This window comes from Biomphalaria glabrata, chromosome 1 (genome assembly GCF_947242115.1).
Source record: "Biomphalaria glabrata chromosome 1, xgBioGlab47.1, whole genome shotgun sequence".
Classification (NCBI taxonomy): domain Eukaryota; kingdom Metazoa; phylum Mollusca; class Gastropoda; family Planorbidae; genus Biomphalaria; species Biomphalaria glabrata.
In genome coordinates, this window is record NC_074711.1 from 48,654,413 (window position 1) to 48,668,237 (window position 13,825).

The following is a 13,825-nucleotide window of genomic DNA, read 5'->3' on the forward strand; positions in this document are numbered from 1 at the left end:
TATATATATACATGGGCGTAGCCAGGATTTTTTTTCGGGGAGGGTTTTGATTCCCCCCCCCCCCCGACGAAAAAAAAATATATGTGTGTGTGTGTGTGTACATAATTAATCTTTATTACATTCTGACCCTTTCGGAAGACGTTTACTGTTTATTGTAGACTCCCCGCCCTTGCTAGCAAGGGGGTCTGGGGGAGTTCGCAGCGCTCCCCCAGCGCGGGGCTCGCCGCCGAGCACTATTTCTGGTATTAAAAGCCAACAAAATGCATATTCTGAGGTATCTACAGTGCATTATGTTGCTATTAAAAAGTTTTATTTCAAAAACCTAATGTGCTATTCTTACTGACTTAGACCCTCACGCGCCGTTCGGCGCATTTTCCGGCAAGCTGTTTCTGCAACTCTTATTTTGCGTAATTCATTTTGTCGGAAAACATGTCCCGCAAAACCTCATGCGACGCTCTGTCACAACCTTACTAAGGATTCGACACCCAGTTCGGCATATGATTTCTTTGATTTAGACCCGATCTCTATGACTACTCCTAAAATCTGTCTTAGCCATCTTTGTTGCGACACATTTAATGATTTTCAATATCGGCAGAAGACTATTCACACTTAATGGAGCCCAAGCCACTGGTAGAAATTTGTAACCTTTCTTGACTACGCTCTTGGAATTACATGCCTGTATTTTGTTCCCCTGGCAATCAAATTATTAAATAAGAACAATCTGGTATAAACTTTGTCACATGTAAATTATGAGTGAGTCTGGTGTGAATGTACACTTTGGTTTCTTATAGTTATACTGTTTTTTGTTTGGTGTAATGCACAAATTGTAAGACAAATTTCCTGACGGATAATAAAGATTATTATTATTATTATTATTTCGCTTTAGATTTTAAATCGAAAAGGAAAGTTTTTTCGTCAAATCATCTGTTGAGTGGTTTTAAACTAAAAAATCTGTAGTTTTTTTTTTTGTTTTGTTTTTAATTCAAAACCCCATTTAGCTACGATCATAGAATTTGGTGACTGTAGTTTGCTTTAAAATAATATTGAAGAGAGAGGTTTTCAACTCTAAACGCTCTGTAGGGGAATTTTAAACTCAAAACCATCAGGAGGGGTTTTAAACTTTAAAGAAAAAGCCATCTGGAGGAGGGGGATTTAAACTCAAAACCCCTTTGGTTACGCTCATAGATTTTATAGTGTGTAATTTGCTTTTTTTATATTGAAGAGGTACTTTTTAGCTTCAAACCCCAACTGGAAGGGGGAGGGGGGTTAAACTCAAAACCCCTTTGGCTACGCTCATAGAATTTTGAGTGTGTAATTTGCTTTTTTTTATATTGAAGATGGGGTTATCGTAAATTTTGGATGGGGTTTTAAAATCAAAATCTTCCTCAACTGTGCTGTTGGAATTTGGGGATTGTTGTTTGCATTTTTTTTTGTTTTGTTTTATAGAAGAGGGGGATTCAACTGCAAAAACCTCTGGTAGGGGGTTTAAAATTCAAAACCCCTGTAGGGGGTTTTAAACTCAAAGCCCCCTGGTAGAGGGATTTGTATCTTAAAACCCCCTGATAGGGTTTTTTTAAATCTCAAAACCCCCTGGTAGGGGGATTTAAACTCAAAACCCCCTGGTAGAGGGTTTTTAACTCAAAACTGCCTCGGCTGTGCTGTGGTAAGTGATGATTTAGTATTAAAATCTCACCTAAAATAAACAAAATGAAAGCAAATATCAGTCACTTAATTCCGTCCTCCCCCCCCTGCGGGGGGGGGGGGGTTGAACCCCAAGAACCCCCCCCCCCTGGCTACACCCATGTATATATATGTGTGTGTGTGTGTGTACATAACATGGGCGTAGCCAGGGGGGGGGGTTCTTGGGGTTCAAACCCCCCCCCCGAAATGAAATGGAATTTAGTGACTGATTTTTTGCTTTGATTTTGTTTTGAATTTAAAACCCCCTACCAGGGGTTTTTGCAGTTAAATCCCACTCTTCTATAAAACAAAACCAACAAAAAATGCAAACGACAATCCCCAAATTCCAAAAGCACAATTTACGATAAAACCCCTCTTCAATATAAAAAAAAAAGCAAACTACACACTCAAAATTCTATGAGCGTAGCCAAAGGCTTTTTGAGTTTACCCCCCCCCCCCCCACTCACCTCTCTTCAGCAGGGTTTTGAAGTTAAAAAAAATACCTCTTCAATATAAAAAAAAAAGCTAATTACGCACTCAAAATGTTATGAGCGTAGCTTAATGGGTTTTGAATCAGTTTTGAGTTTAAACCCCCCTTCAGCGGGGTTTGAAGGTAAAAAATAATAAATAATAAAAACAAAGCAAATTATACACTCAAAATGTTATGAGTGTAGTCAAAGTGGTTTTGAGTTATAAACTCCCCTCTAGTGGAGTTTGAAGCTAAAAAATACCTCTTCATTATATAAAAAAAAGCAAATTACTCACTCTAAAATCTATGAGCGTAGCCAAAGAAGTTTTGAGTTTAAACCCCACGCCAGCGGGGTTTGAAGCTAAAAAAATACATCTTCAGTGTAAGAAAAAAAAGCAAATTAAGCACTCAAAATGCTACGAGCGTTGCCAAAAGAGGTTTTGAGTTTAACCCCCCCCCCTTGAGGGGTTTGATGTTAAAAAATACCTCTTCAATATAAAAAAAAAAGCAAATTAAACACTAAAATTATTTGAGCGTAGCGTATTGGGGTTTTAGGTTTAAACCCCTCTCCTACATATGGCTTTTTTAAAAGTTTAAAACCCCTCCTGATGGTTTTGAGTTTAAAATTCCTCTACAGAGTGTTTTGAGGTGGAAAACCTCTATCTTCAATATTATTCTAAAACAAACTACAGTTACACATTTCTACCAGTGGCGGGGCTCCTTAATAAAGTGCAGTGAATAGTCATCTGCCGAAATTGAAAAACACTAAATGTGGCTCAACAAAGATGGCTAAGACAGATTTTAGGAGTCAGTTATAGAGATCGGGTCTAAATCAATAAAATCATATGCCGAAGTGGGAGTCGACCCCTTAGTAAGATTGTGATAGAGCGTCGCATAAGGTTTGCGGGCCATGTTCTCCGACAAAATGAATTACGCATAAGAAGATTTGCGATGACATCCTAGTACAACTTAGCGCCACACATTCATGGAGGTCCTCAGAGCAGGTGGGAAGAGGCTTCAGACATTACCAGTGACAGATTTTTATGGAAACAGCTTGACGGCAAATGCGCCGAACGGCGCGGGAGGGTCTAAGTCAGTAAGAATAGCAAATTAGTTTTTTGAAACAAAACTTTTTTAAAAGCAGGAAAATACACTGTAGATACCTCAGAATATGCATTTTGTTGGCTTTCAATACCAGAAATCGCGTTTGGCGGCGGGGCTCCGCCCCGCGATTGGGAAGCTCCTAGCGCTCCCCCTGACACCCTTGCTGGCTAAGGCGGGAAATCTACAATTTTTTCACTAACTCCAGGAAGAACCTATTCTAGGGCACAATAAACGTCTTCCGAAAGAATGAAGGGTCAGAATGTAATAAAGATGATGTACATACACACACATAAATAAATATATTTTTTTGTTCGGGGGGGGGGGGGGGGCTTTGGGGGGGGATAAAAAATCCCCCCCCCCCCTAAACCCTCCCCGAAAATAAATCCTGGCTACGCCCATGGTACATAATTAACCTTTATTACATTCTGACACTTTCGGAAGACGTTTATTGTAGACTCCCCGCCCTTGCTAGCAAGCGCCAAGCACTATTTCTAGTATAGAAAGCCAACAAAATGCATATTCTGAGGTATCTACAATGCATTATCTTGCTATTATGTGCTATTCTTACTGACTTAGACCCTCTCGCGCTGTTCGGCGCATTTTCCGGCAAGCTGTTTCCGCAACTCTTATTTTGCGTAATTCATTTTGTCGGAGAACATGTCCCGAAAACCTCATGCCACGCTCTGTCACAACCTTAATAAGGATTCGACTCCCAGTTCGGCATATGATTTCTTTGATTTAGACCCGATCTCTATAACTGACTCCTAAAATCTGTCTTAGCCATCTTTGTTGAACCACATTTAGTGTTTTTTCAATTTCGGCAGAAGACTATTCACACTTTATTAATGGAGTCCAAGCCATTGGTAGAAATTTGTAACCTTTCTTGACTACGCTCTTGGAATTAGGGTACATGCCTGTATTGCGCTTTAGATTTTATATCGAAAAGGAAAGTTTTTTCGTCAAATCATCTGTTGAGGGGTTTCAAACTAAAAAATCTCTGGAGTTTTTTTGTTTTTTTTTTAATTCAAAACCCCATTTAGCTACGATCATAGAATTTGGTGACTGTAATTTGCTTTAAAATAATATTGAAGAAAGAGGTTTTCAACTCTAATCGCTCTGTAGGGGAATTTAAAACTCAAAACCATCTGGAGGGGTTTTAAACTTTAAAGAAAAAGCCATCTGGAGGAGGGCGATTTAAACTCAAAACCCCTTTGGCTACGCTCATAGATTTTATAGTGTGTAATTTGCTTTTTTTTTATATTGAAGAGATACTTTTTAGCTTCAAACACCAACTGGAGGGGGGGGGGGGTTAAACTCAAAACCCCTTTGGCTACGCTCATAGAATTTTGAGTGTGCAATATGCTTTTTTTATATTGAAGAGGGGGGGGGGGGTTATCGTAAATTTTGGAGGGGGTTTTAAAATCAAAATCTTCCATAACTGTGCTGTTGGAATTTGGGGATTGTTGTTTGCATTTTTTGTTTTGTTTTATAGAAGAGGGGGATTGAACTGCAAAAACCACTGGTAGGGGGTTTAAAACTCAAAACCCCCTGGCAGGGGGCTTTAAACTCAAAGCCCCTGGTAGGTGGTTTTAAACTCAAAACCCCCTGGTAGAGGGATTTGTATCTCAAAACCCCCTGATAGGGTTTTTTTAAATCTCAAAACCCCTGGTAGGGGGTTTTAAACTCAAAACCCCCTGGTAGAGGGTTTTTTACTCAAAACCCCCTCGGCTGTGCTGTGGTAAGTGATGATTTAGTATTAAAATCTCACCTAAAATAAACAAAATGAAAGCAAAAATCAGTCACTTAATTCCGCCCCCCCCCATGCGGGGGGGGGGATTTAATTTCAGTGGGGGGGGGGGGGTTGAACCCCCAACCCCCCCTCTGGCTACGCCCATAATACACAGTCATATCAAAGTAATGGAAGGGAAGCTTGGTTCTTGAAACGTTGGAGAGGAACAAATTTCTCAACTTCTTTTTCATTTTTACAAAAGCTTTTTTGTTTTCAGTCAATCCTGCATCGTTGGAGATTGTGTTTGTTAAACCACTGATTCTTGTCCATCTTTTTTTTTTTTTTTTAGGAAACTTTGCAAGGCAAAAAAAAGTGTATTGTAAGAAAAAGAACTTGCGACCAGACAACTGTTGCTGTGACCAAATGACTGAGACCTAACTAGTAGATAATGATGAAGTGCTTTCAATAATAACAAAATCTTTATGTTACAGTATTGTAAAAAACAACAATAACAACACAAAACTAGCCCTTGTTTATACATATGTCATGCCATTGCTAGAATAGTCCATATAATAAATTTATTCCTATTCAAAAAATGTCATGGGAATAATAATTACTCTAGTCTAGATTGTAGATCTAGTAGAATACAATTCAAGTAGAGCGTATAGAGTTCAATTATTTGCATTAATTCAACTGAAAATTTAGATCAGGGGTGGCCAACTAATGACACATGTGTCAAAAGTGGCGGATCGCAGGATTACAAATGGCGCACTACACCTCTAGGGGTGTAATCGGGCCTGCCATTGAAATAGATTCTACCCAGGGCAAAAGACAGAGGAGTGGAGAAAGATGGTCAACAGATCTTGTAGGGTGCCTCAATGGTCCAACAGACTTAGGTGAAGGGGAAATCTCTTAAAGAGAAGTTTAAGCAATAATCCTACAAAATCTAACTTTGTCAAAAGCATAAGTATTTCTCTGGCGATGAAAAAAACACTGACATCTGTAACTTACCCGAGATAAGCATTTTTATAAGTGGAATTAATGACCTTATTGGTCTGGAGTCACTCTATGGAAATCCAGAGACATTAGAGAAAGCAGAATCCTATTTGTAAAATCATGAATTAAAATTTATTTTTTGATGAAGGACCATCAATGACTAGTAGAGATGGAACTATAGCCTTGCTCGAAAGATTTTTAGGTTGCTCTCTTTTTTAATGTCATTGCATTATACATCAAGAGGTTCTGCGAGCAAGAGAATTAAACAGGTAAGAGCATTCAGCTAATATTGTGAACTGTTGGATATGAAATATGATCTCAGAAGATTATACAAATCATAAAGAAACAACTGACATCTTGACTGATGAAGTCTGAAAAATTGGCAGTTGTTTTCAATTACGAATGTAACTTTATGTTCAGTCTAATTAAAGATAGTAAACTTGCCTATATAAGAAATTATATTTTAGAATTGAAAACTGCTTGCAGTGTTCATATTTAATTAACAGTACATTTAGAAATAATCAATTAAAACCATTAATGCTAATTCAGAAATGTCAATAAAGTAAGTAAAGTATTTTTTTTTGTGTGTTTGAAATTCATTTACAATTCCCATACTATCATATTATATAGATATGAATTTTTAGAAACGATTTTACAATTACAAGTATGTCTAACTGCTAAACATGTCCAAATGACCAGATTTGAAATGTATACAAGGGAGTAAACCATTGTGTGGCGCATCTCTGCTTTAGAAGTGACAAAAATTGGTGCATGGAAACAAAAAGTTGGCCACCCCCTGATTTAGATCTAAATTCTAAATCAATTAATAGGTGAACTGAAACCTATAAATACATTTACATCTAGATCTTGTTCATTCAACAGCAAGATTATCAGTTTTTGACTGATGTCATTTTGACTTTTTACTTAGCATAAGATAAATAAATGTCAATCTATTTAATTTAGAATTTACATCTAATGATTTTACTGACCGCTCTGCTATAGTATCCATGACTTTCATTGTGAGCAGTTGCAGCCTGTGAGGCGTCTTGAGCAATATCGAATATAGTTGTTCGAAATGCTGCATCCATGATTAAATTGTAGATGAAGATTCTAGGTCTTTTAGATCTACTTTCAAAATTACTAATGTCTAATTACAAATAGATCTAGATTGAGTCTAGATCTTATCACCAGATCCAGATCGACTGTTAAAACTTGAATAACTTATCTTATTGTCTATCTGGTAGTTAAAGCATGAGACATATTTAATACAATACTTGATCTCACTAGTTCTCTAAGATCTAGATATCATCCTGAGACCATAGACTATTTTACTCTTAGAGTAGTGATGGGCAAACTTTTTTAGACAAAAAAAAATAAAGGAAAAATTTTGGCAGGCCATATTTTTTTTGAAAATAAAAAAGTTTATAATTTCAGTATTAAATTTCTTTATGTTATACCAATGCAATGTATGAAACTGAGAATGTTTAGATAATTAAGTAAAAAGTAAAGTACCCCCTTCAGACCTTGCCATCATAGGGCAGATGATGTAAAGGTCATCTGTTTCTATAGCTGATGTTTAACAAGTGTGTCACATGGACATCACAATAAATGACCAACAGCCTTTACATTTCTCCAACTAATGTCAGGTACCAATTAGAGTTGAATGGATTAAAAATCCAGAAATTCAAAATTCCAGTCTTCACCAAGATTTAAACCCGGGAAGTCACGCGCTTTATCACTCAGCCATCGCGCCCCCCCTGTTTAGATTATAGTTCATCTTTTATTTTTTTTTAAATTGTGACTTATTAATTCTAAACAGTAAACATGGCTGATGTGTTCCTTCATCAATCTATTTCTGACACAACAGCTTTTTCTAAGTTTCATTATTGAAAGAAAATAACCCACCTTACTTTTCAAATACAAGTTTTACTATTATGTATAATTATAATTAATGCAGCTATAAGAGGTTTCGTCATTGTGAGATGCAGCATAGGAAAACACTTTTTTTAGCGGCCCCCATAAGGGGAAAGGCCGTCTGTCACACTCAGATTTCAAAAACTAGAAGAGAAATGAAAAATATTATTTCCCCATGCGATGCAGCTTGCAAAGTGTAGGTGCAACGGCTACATTTTGTTTTCTAAAAGCAAACCGTTTGGTTTATAGAATTAATTATGAAAGCAATTTTTTCATAAAAATATACCTATTCTAAAACAAAACATAAATGTAAGGGAGATAATGTTACAATATGTTAACAAAGAAAGACAATTTTTTGTGTATTTTCAGTATCACTAAGTCAAATATATTTATAAATGTACAATAAATGTTTACAACAAATATAAATATTAATTAACTGTGTTTTTGTCTAGTCAACTAGCTGATAAAATTAAAAAAAAAAACATGACATACGTTTGTTTATTAAGGCTAAGAATGCACTTTGTATGTAAAGATCATGCACATTAAAAAAAACCGGACTTTTTATGCAGCGACTTTTGTGCAGTAGCGTGACGCCGTGGCATGACATTGTGCTAAACTAGTTCCCTAAAATATTTTAAATAATCAGATTTTGTTTATTTTTTGTTTAGTGCCCCAACCAGGATAAAAGCAGCTTATTTTTGTGAGTTTTGTCTGTTGGTTGGTCTCTCCATAACCTTTATATAAAAAACAACACTAAAAGCTAATGAAAATCTTATTTAACCTTTAATGTTCCTTCCAAAACATTTCAATACTTTTAAGTTGGCGGATGGCTGCCTGGTCGTGCGGTTTGCTCGCTGGACTGTCGTTCAGATTTTATCGATGGTCCCGGGTTCAAATCCTGCCCGCTCCCATCCCCCGTCGTCCTGCGGGAGGTTCGGACTAGGAAGTAATTATCTTCAACTCTGAAGGAACATCCGAAACATGTAAAACATTTTACAAACAACCAAAACATTTTACAAGTTTCTATAATAGATTGTTCCGGATGTTTTTGTGAAAAACAAATAAATACCAACAAATGTTTGTTTGCTCTTCTAAACTTATATTACATTTAAATTCCATGCTTAAACGTTGCAAAAACACATGATCAATCAAGTCAAATATATTTATAAAATGTACAAGAAATTTTCACAACAAATATAAATATAAGTTAACTGTGTTTTTTCTGGTCAACTAGCTGCTAAAATTAAAAGAAAAGCATTTATGTTTTTTTATAAAGGTTAAGAATGCACTTTGTATGTAAATATCACGCACATTATTTTAAATGGACTTTTCATGCAGCGAATTTGGTGCAGTAGCGTGGTGGCTGCGGCAAAACTTGGTACTAAACTAGTTCCCTCAAAATTGTTAAATAATCAGATTTTATTTATTTTTTGTTTAGTGCCCCTAACAGGATAAAAGCAGCTTATTTTTGTGCGATTTGTCTGTTGTTCGGTCTGTTCGTCGCGTTTATATAAAAAAGCACTAAAAGCTATTGAAAATCTGATTTAACCTTTAATGTTCCTTCCAAAACATTGCAATACTTTTAAGTATTTATAATAGATTGGTCCGAATGTTTTTGTGAAAAACAAATAAATGCCAAGGACTGCAAAAAAAACACATGTTGTTCCTGTTTTTTTAAAGTAAATAGCATGTAAATGCTAAATGTAAATCTCTATACTTATACTTCATAAACTATTAAGTTGTTCCGGATAAATAAATTATGTCAAATGATTGTTTGAAATCGCATAATTACACTTATATTCTTGGACTATCACTATTGTTTAATTATTAATATCAAATTGTTCCATATTTTCAACTTAAAACAAATTTATGTTAAATGAATTTTTTTTCAAAAATATTGACAATAGGTTGTTCAGGATTTTAAAATAAGAAAGTAATTGACTAGAAACAATTATTGAAAATAACTTTTAGACTTATTAATTTTCTTGCTGAAACATAAAAATTTTTTTGTATCAGTTAAGAATGTTCCAGATTTTGTTTTGAAATAGAAATCGACCTACATTACTTTAATTTTCTTACAAATGGTCGCTTAAGTTGTTCTGAATTTTTTATGAAAAATCTACTAACGAGAATAACTGTTTGAAATCCCTCTTCTAATACATAATATAAATAATCTTCTTCTCATTACCAAAAATCGGATGCTCCAATTTTTATGAAAAACATGTTAACTCTATTTATGTAAAATTGCACTTCTGTCTTAAACTACATTTAATTTTCTAGCTTTAAACTGTACAAAATCTAATTATCGTTAATAATATGTTCTGATTTTTAAGGAAAACAACTTACTAACACCAAAGTATGGTATGAAAATCTCTCCACAAGGCTATGGTACATCTAATTTTCATACAAGTATCTAAAATTCTCTTTTTCTCTCACTATATAAACATCCGAAACAATCTATTATAGATGCTTAAAACTATTGCAATGTTTCGGAAGGGAAATTGAAGATTAATCACATTTTCAATAGCTTTTAGTCTTTTTTTATCAATATTAACATGACGGACAGACAGACTGACAGACAAAACACACATGCGATCACATGCTATACAGAACATTTTAAATCAATGCCTCTAATAAAATTAATAGGTGGCAAATAGGGTAATACCCACCAGATATGGTAGGAGAAATAAAATATCCGGGGTGGACTGATACTATCATTAGCCTTGAGCAGATGGAGCTCATTAGTCATGTGAGACTTTCCATCTTTGGGATAAAACCCCAAGGAAAAAAAGGTCTTGGAGAGGAGATGGGTGCCACCAAGACTTATTAAACCCAATGAAATGCTATGACAAAGACAAAATCATTGAAAACCATTGCCAGATTGCTTGAGGCCCAGATTAACAACAACCACGTTTTCTGCTGAGGTGTTGCAGGGTTTTGGAAGCAAAAAGTATGCTACTGAGAAACACCTTAAAACAATTAAGTTACCAAACATGAGCAAAGTTATTGGAACATGGAATGCTTAAATTCTCTATTCATGCTGCAAAATAAAGGAAATCACACACAAACTTAAAAAATATCTATGGGACATTCTGACACATTCATGGCCTGTCAGAAGTTCCAAAAAAGATATCCTCATTATTAAGGGAAACTTAATGCCAGGATAGGAAAGGATACATTTAAGCATTGGGCAGGAACTACTGGACCTTTATGACTAAGAGAAACTAACGACAGAGGAATGAGGCTCTTAGATTTTGCCAGCAGCTGTAAACTCACTGTAGCTAACACCTCATTCTCACATAAACCATCCAGAACAACTATGTGGCATGCACCAGATAACAAATGCACAGCCACACTGACAATATACTGTTTCCTTTGAGGTTTAAATCAAGCATCAACAAAGCCAAAACTTTCCCTGGACCTAACATTGGCAGACATTGAAACCAGACATTAAATACAACAATGAAAAATTCAAAGACCCAAACATTGCTGAATTGTCTGAGGCCGCAGCAGGAGGTAAATTTGTACACGAGGACAATGACTCACTTGCAGATACTATCAGAACAGTATTATATAAATTGGCCTCTGAGGTCTTAAGGAAAAAGTAAAGGAAAATTAAGCCATGCCAAATGACATGATCCTTGATTTATGTGATGGAGAAGAGAACTAAAAAAGAAAAAGAAAATTAATCCCTTGTTGGCAGCAGAATACAGCATTATCAACAAAGAAATATGCATGAAAATGAAGTTGACAAAAGAAAAATGAATCAGTGACCAGTGCGCGATAATTGATAGTAGCTTGAAAGTTGGCAACAGCAAGAAAGCAAATGAAACATTAAAAGCTGTAACCAACATAAGACCACTGGCGGATCCGGGGTGGGGGTGTGGGGCTGATCCCCCCCCCCCCCCCCAATTTTAGTAAAGAAATCACACAATTTGTATACAAATTTATTAGTTATGTTAATAATATATACAAATTATTTATATTTCAACCTATTTTTTGTATTATTTCGCCCCCCTCTTGTATGTTGGCCGTTTTGGTGGGATTGGGGGGTGGTGATGGCATCAATATCGCCACCCCCTTAAACTTTGGAGTGGGAGGGGGGGTCCAATTCATTTGAAGAAATCACAGCTTATTAACAGAATCAATTAAATATCTATATAATTAAAACCTGTTATTGATATTTTAACTGATCTTTATATTATGTCAATTCCCTGTTAGCCGATTGGGTGTGTGTGTGTGTGTGGGGGGGGGGTGAATACATCTTCTGCACTTCCACCTAAACCCTTTGAGGGGGGGGGGGTCATACTTTTATTTAGAAATCATAGTTTGTGAACAAAATTAGTTGAATTACTGTATAATTTTTATATTATATCGCTACACTTCTGGTATCTTAGCCGATTCGGTGAGGTGTGGGGGTCGGCTATTGCTTCTACTGCCCTTCCCACTCTAGCCCTCTGAGGGGGTGGGTGGTCCTATTTTTATGGAGAAATCATAGTTTGTGAACAAAATAAGTTGAATATCTTTATAATATATGGTACATATTGATGTTTTATACCAGTTTGTATATTATGTCGCACACAGACACTGATCTCAAATTTTATCATTAGTAAATATAAAATGAAAAAGGGTTGTACCAGGTGGGAATCGCCTTCCGTCAATTGGACATACCAATACTTTTTCTTTTTGTTTTTTAGTTAAGAAATGACACAATTTTAAAAAAATATGTCACTAATATAATTAATATATGCTATAAATTAAATTCTTATATCGAGTAGCCCCACACCCTATTCTTTAATGCCAAATGCATCATTGGCAGTAATTAAAAAAAGGGGTGAGGATTAATGTTTTCACTCTACCTCCCCCCCCTTTTTCTAGCCGAAAACATGGCATTTTAAAACATAATAGTCAAATATGGTGACAGAGTTTCTGTAATTGCACAAGAATTTATCTTAGTTATTTTAAGAAAGACTTTGTTTTGAAAAATGTAGAATTCATACGAAATTTTTCATTATAAGAGTAACAATTGAGATGAGTTCTGAACTCAAATATTATTTCCCTAGTCACCTTTTTCCAACCTTTACTCATACTGCTTTTTTTCTATTGTATAAACTATTTTGAGACTATAACTCACAATAGATGCTAGAATCCTAAAAATTAAAAAATTTAGAGTAGAATCTAATTGGCCCACTTAATTTCTCCTCCCACATCTGAAATTTTGTGTTTAGAGCTTTGAATTATTGTTCTGTAACAAAACAAAGTTACCAATATGCCTATTGAACGTATCTCTTACAAATGAGATTTTTCAAAAAAATTTTTTTTTTTTTTTTTTTCGGCGGCGATCCTCAAAGCAAGTCTAAATATGTGGGATATCTTATCTTTTCAAGGAACAAATCGGTTGTATTTGCAATGTAGTAAGGGCCTGTAAATTCATATTAGAATATTTTTCAAGTAAAACATTTTCAAAAGGTCCTTTTTCAATAGGATGAATAATAAGCTATAGATTTTAGGAGAATGTGTTTCTGCTGTGAAGAATGCAAGAAAACGCTTTTGCTGTCGGGGCTCCGCCCAGGACCCAACTGGAGGAGCTTACAACGCTCTCCCAGACCACTAGCCATCAAGAGAAAGGCCTTAACATGGCTGCTTTTTTTTTTTTTATTATTTTTCTGATATTTTTTTTTTTTGCGGTGATCCTCAAAGCCTTAATCTAAATCTGTGGGGTATCTTATTTTTTCAAGGAACAAATCAGTTGTATTTACCATGTAGTAAGGGCCTGTAAATTCATATTAGAATATTTTTCAAGTAAAACATTTTCAATAGGATGAATAATGAGCTGTAGATGTTAGGAGAATGCGTTTCTGCTGTGAAGAATGCAAGCAAATGCTTTTGGCATCGGGGCTTCGCCCAGGACCCCAATGGGTGAGCTTACAGCG

The 13,825-nt window shown here is 35.5% G+C and overlaps 1 protein-coding gene across 5 annotated transcripts in view; it reads right to left on the reverse strand.

Annotated features, from left to right (window-relative positions):
• LOC106058916 (F-box/LRR-repeat protein 20-like) overlaps positions 1 to 13,825 on the reverse strand; it is an 86,432-nt gene that overhangs the window by 49,910 nt on the left and 22,697 nt on the right. For 4 of the 5 annotated variants that reach the window (XM_013216433.2, XM_013216430.2, XM_013216432.2 and 1 more), the window contains exon 2: positions 6,968 to 7,215. The exons of the other annotated variant lie outside the window; for it this stretch is intronic. In XM_013216433.2, coding sequence (XP_013071887.1) covers positions 6,968 to 7,066 — 99 coding nt within the window. In that variant the 5' untranslated portion in view covers positions 7,067 to 7,215. The remainder of the gene's footprint in view (positions 1 to 6,967; positions 7,216 to 13,825) is intronic. 5 annotated transcript variants of the gene reach the window in all.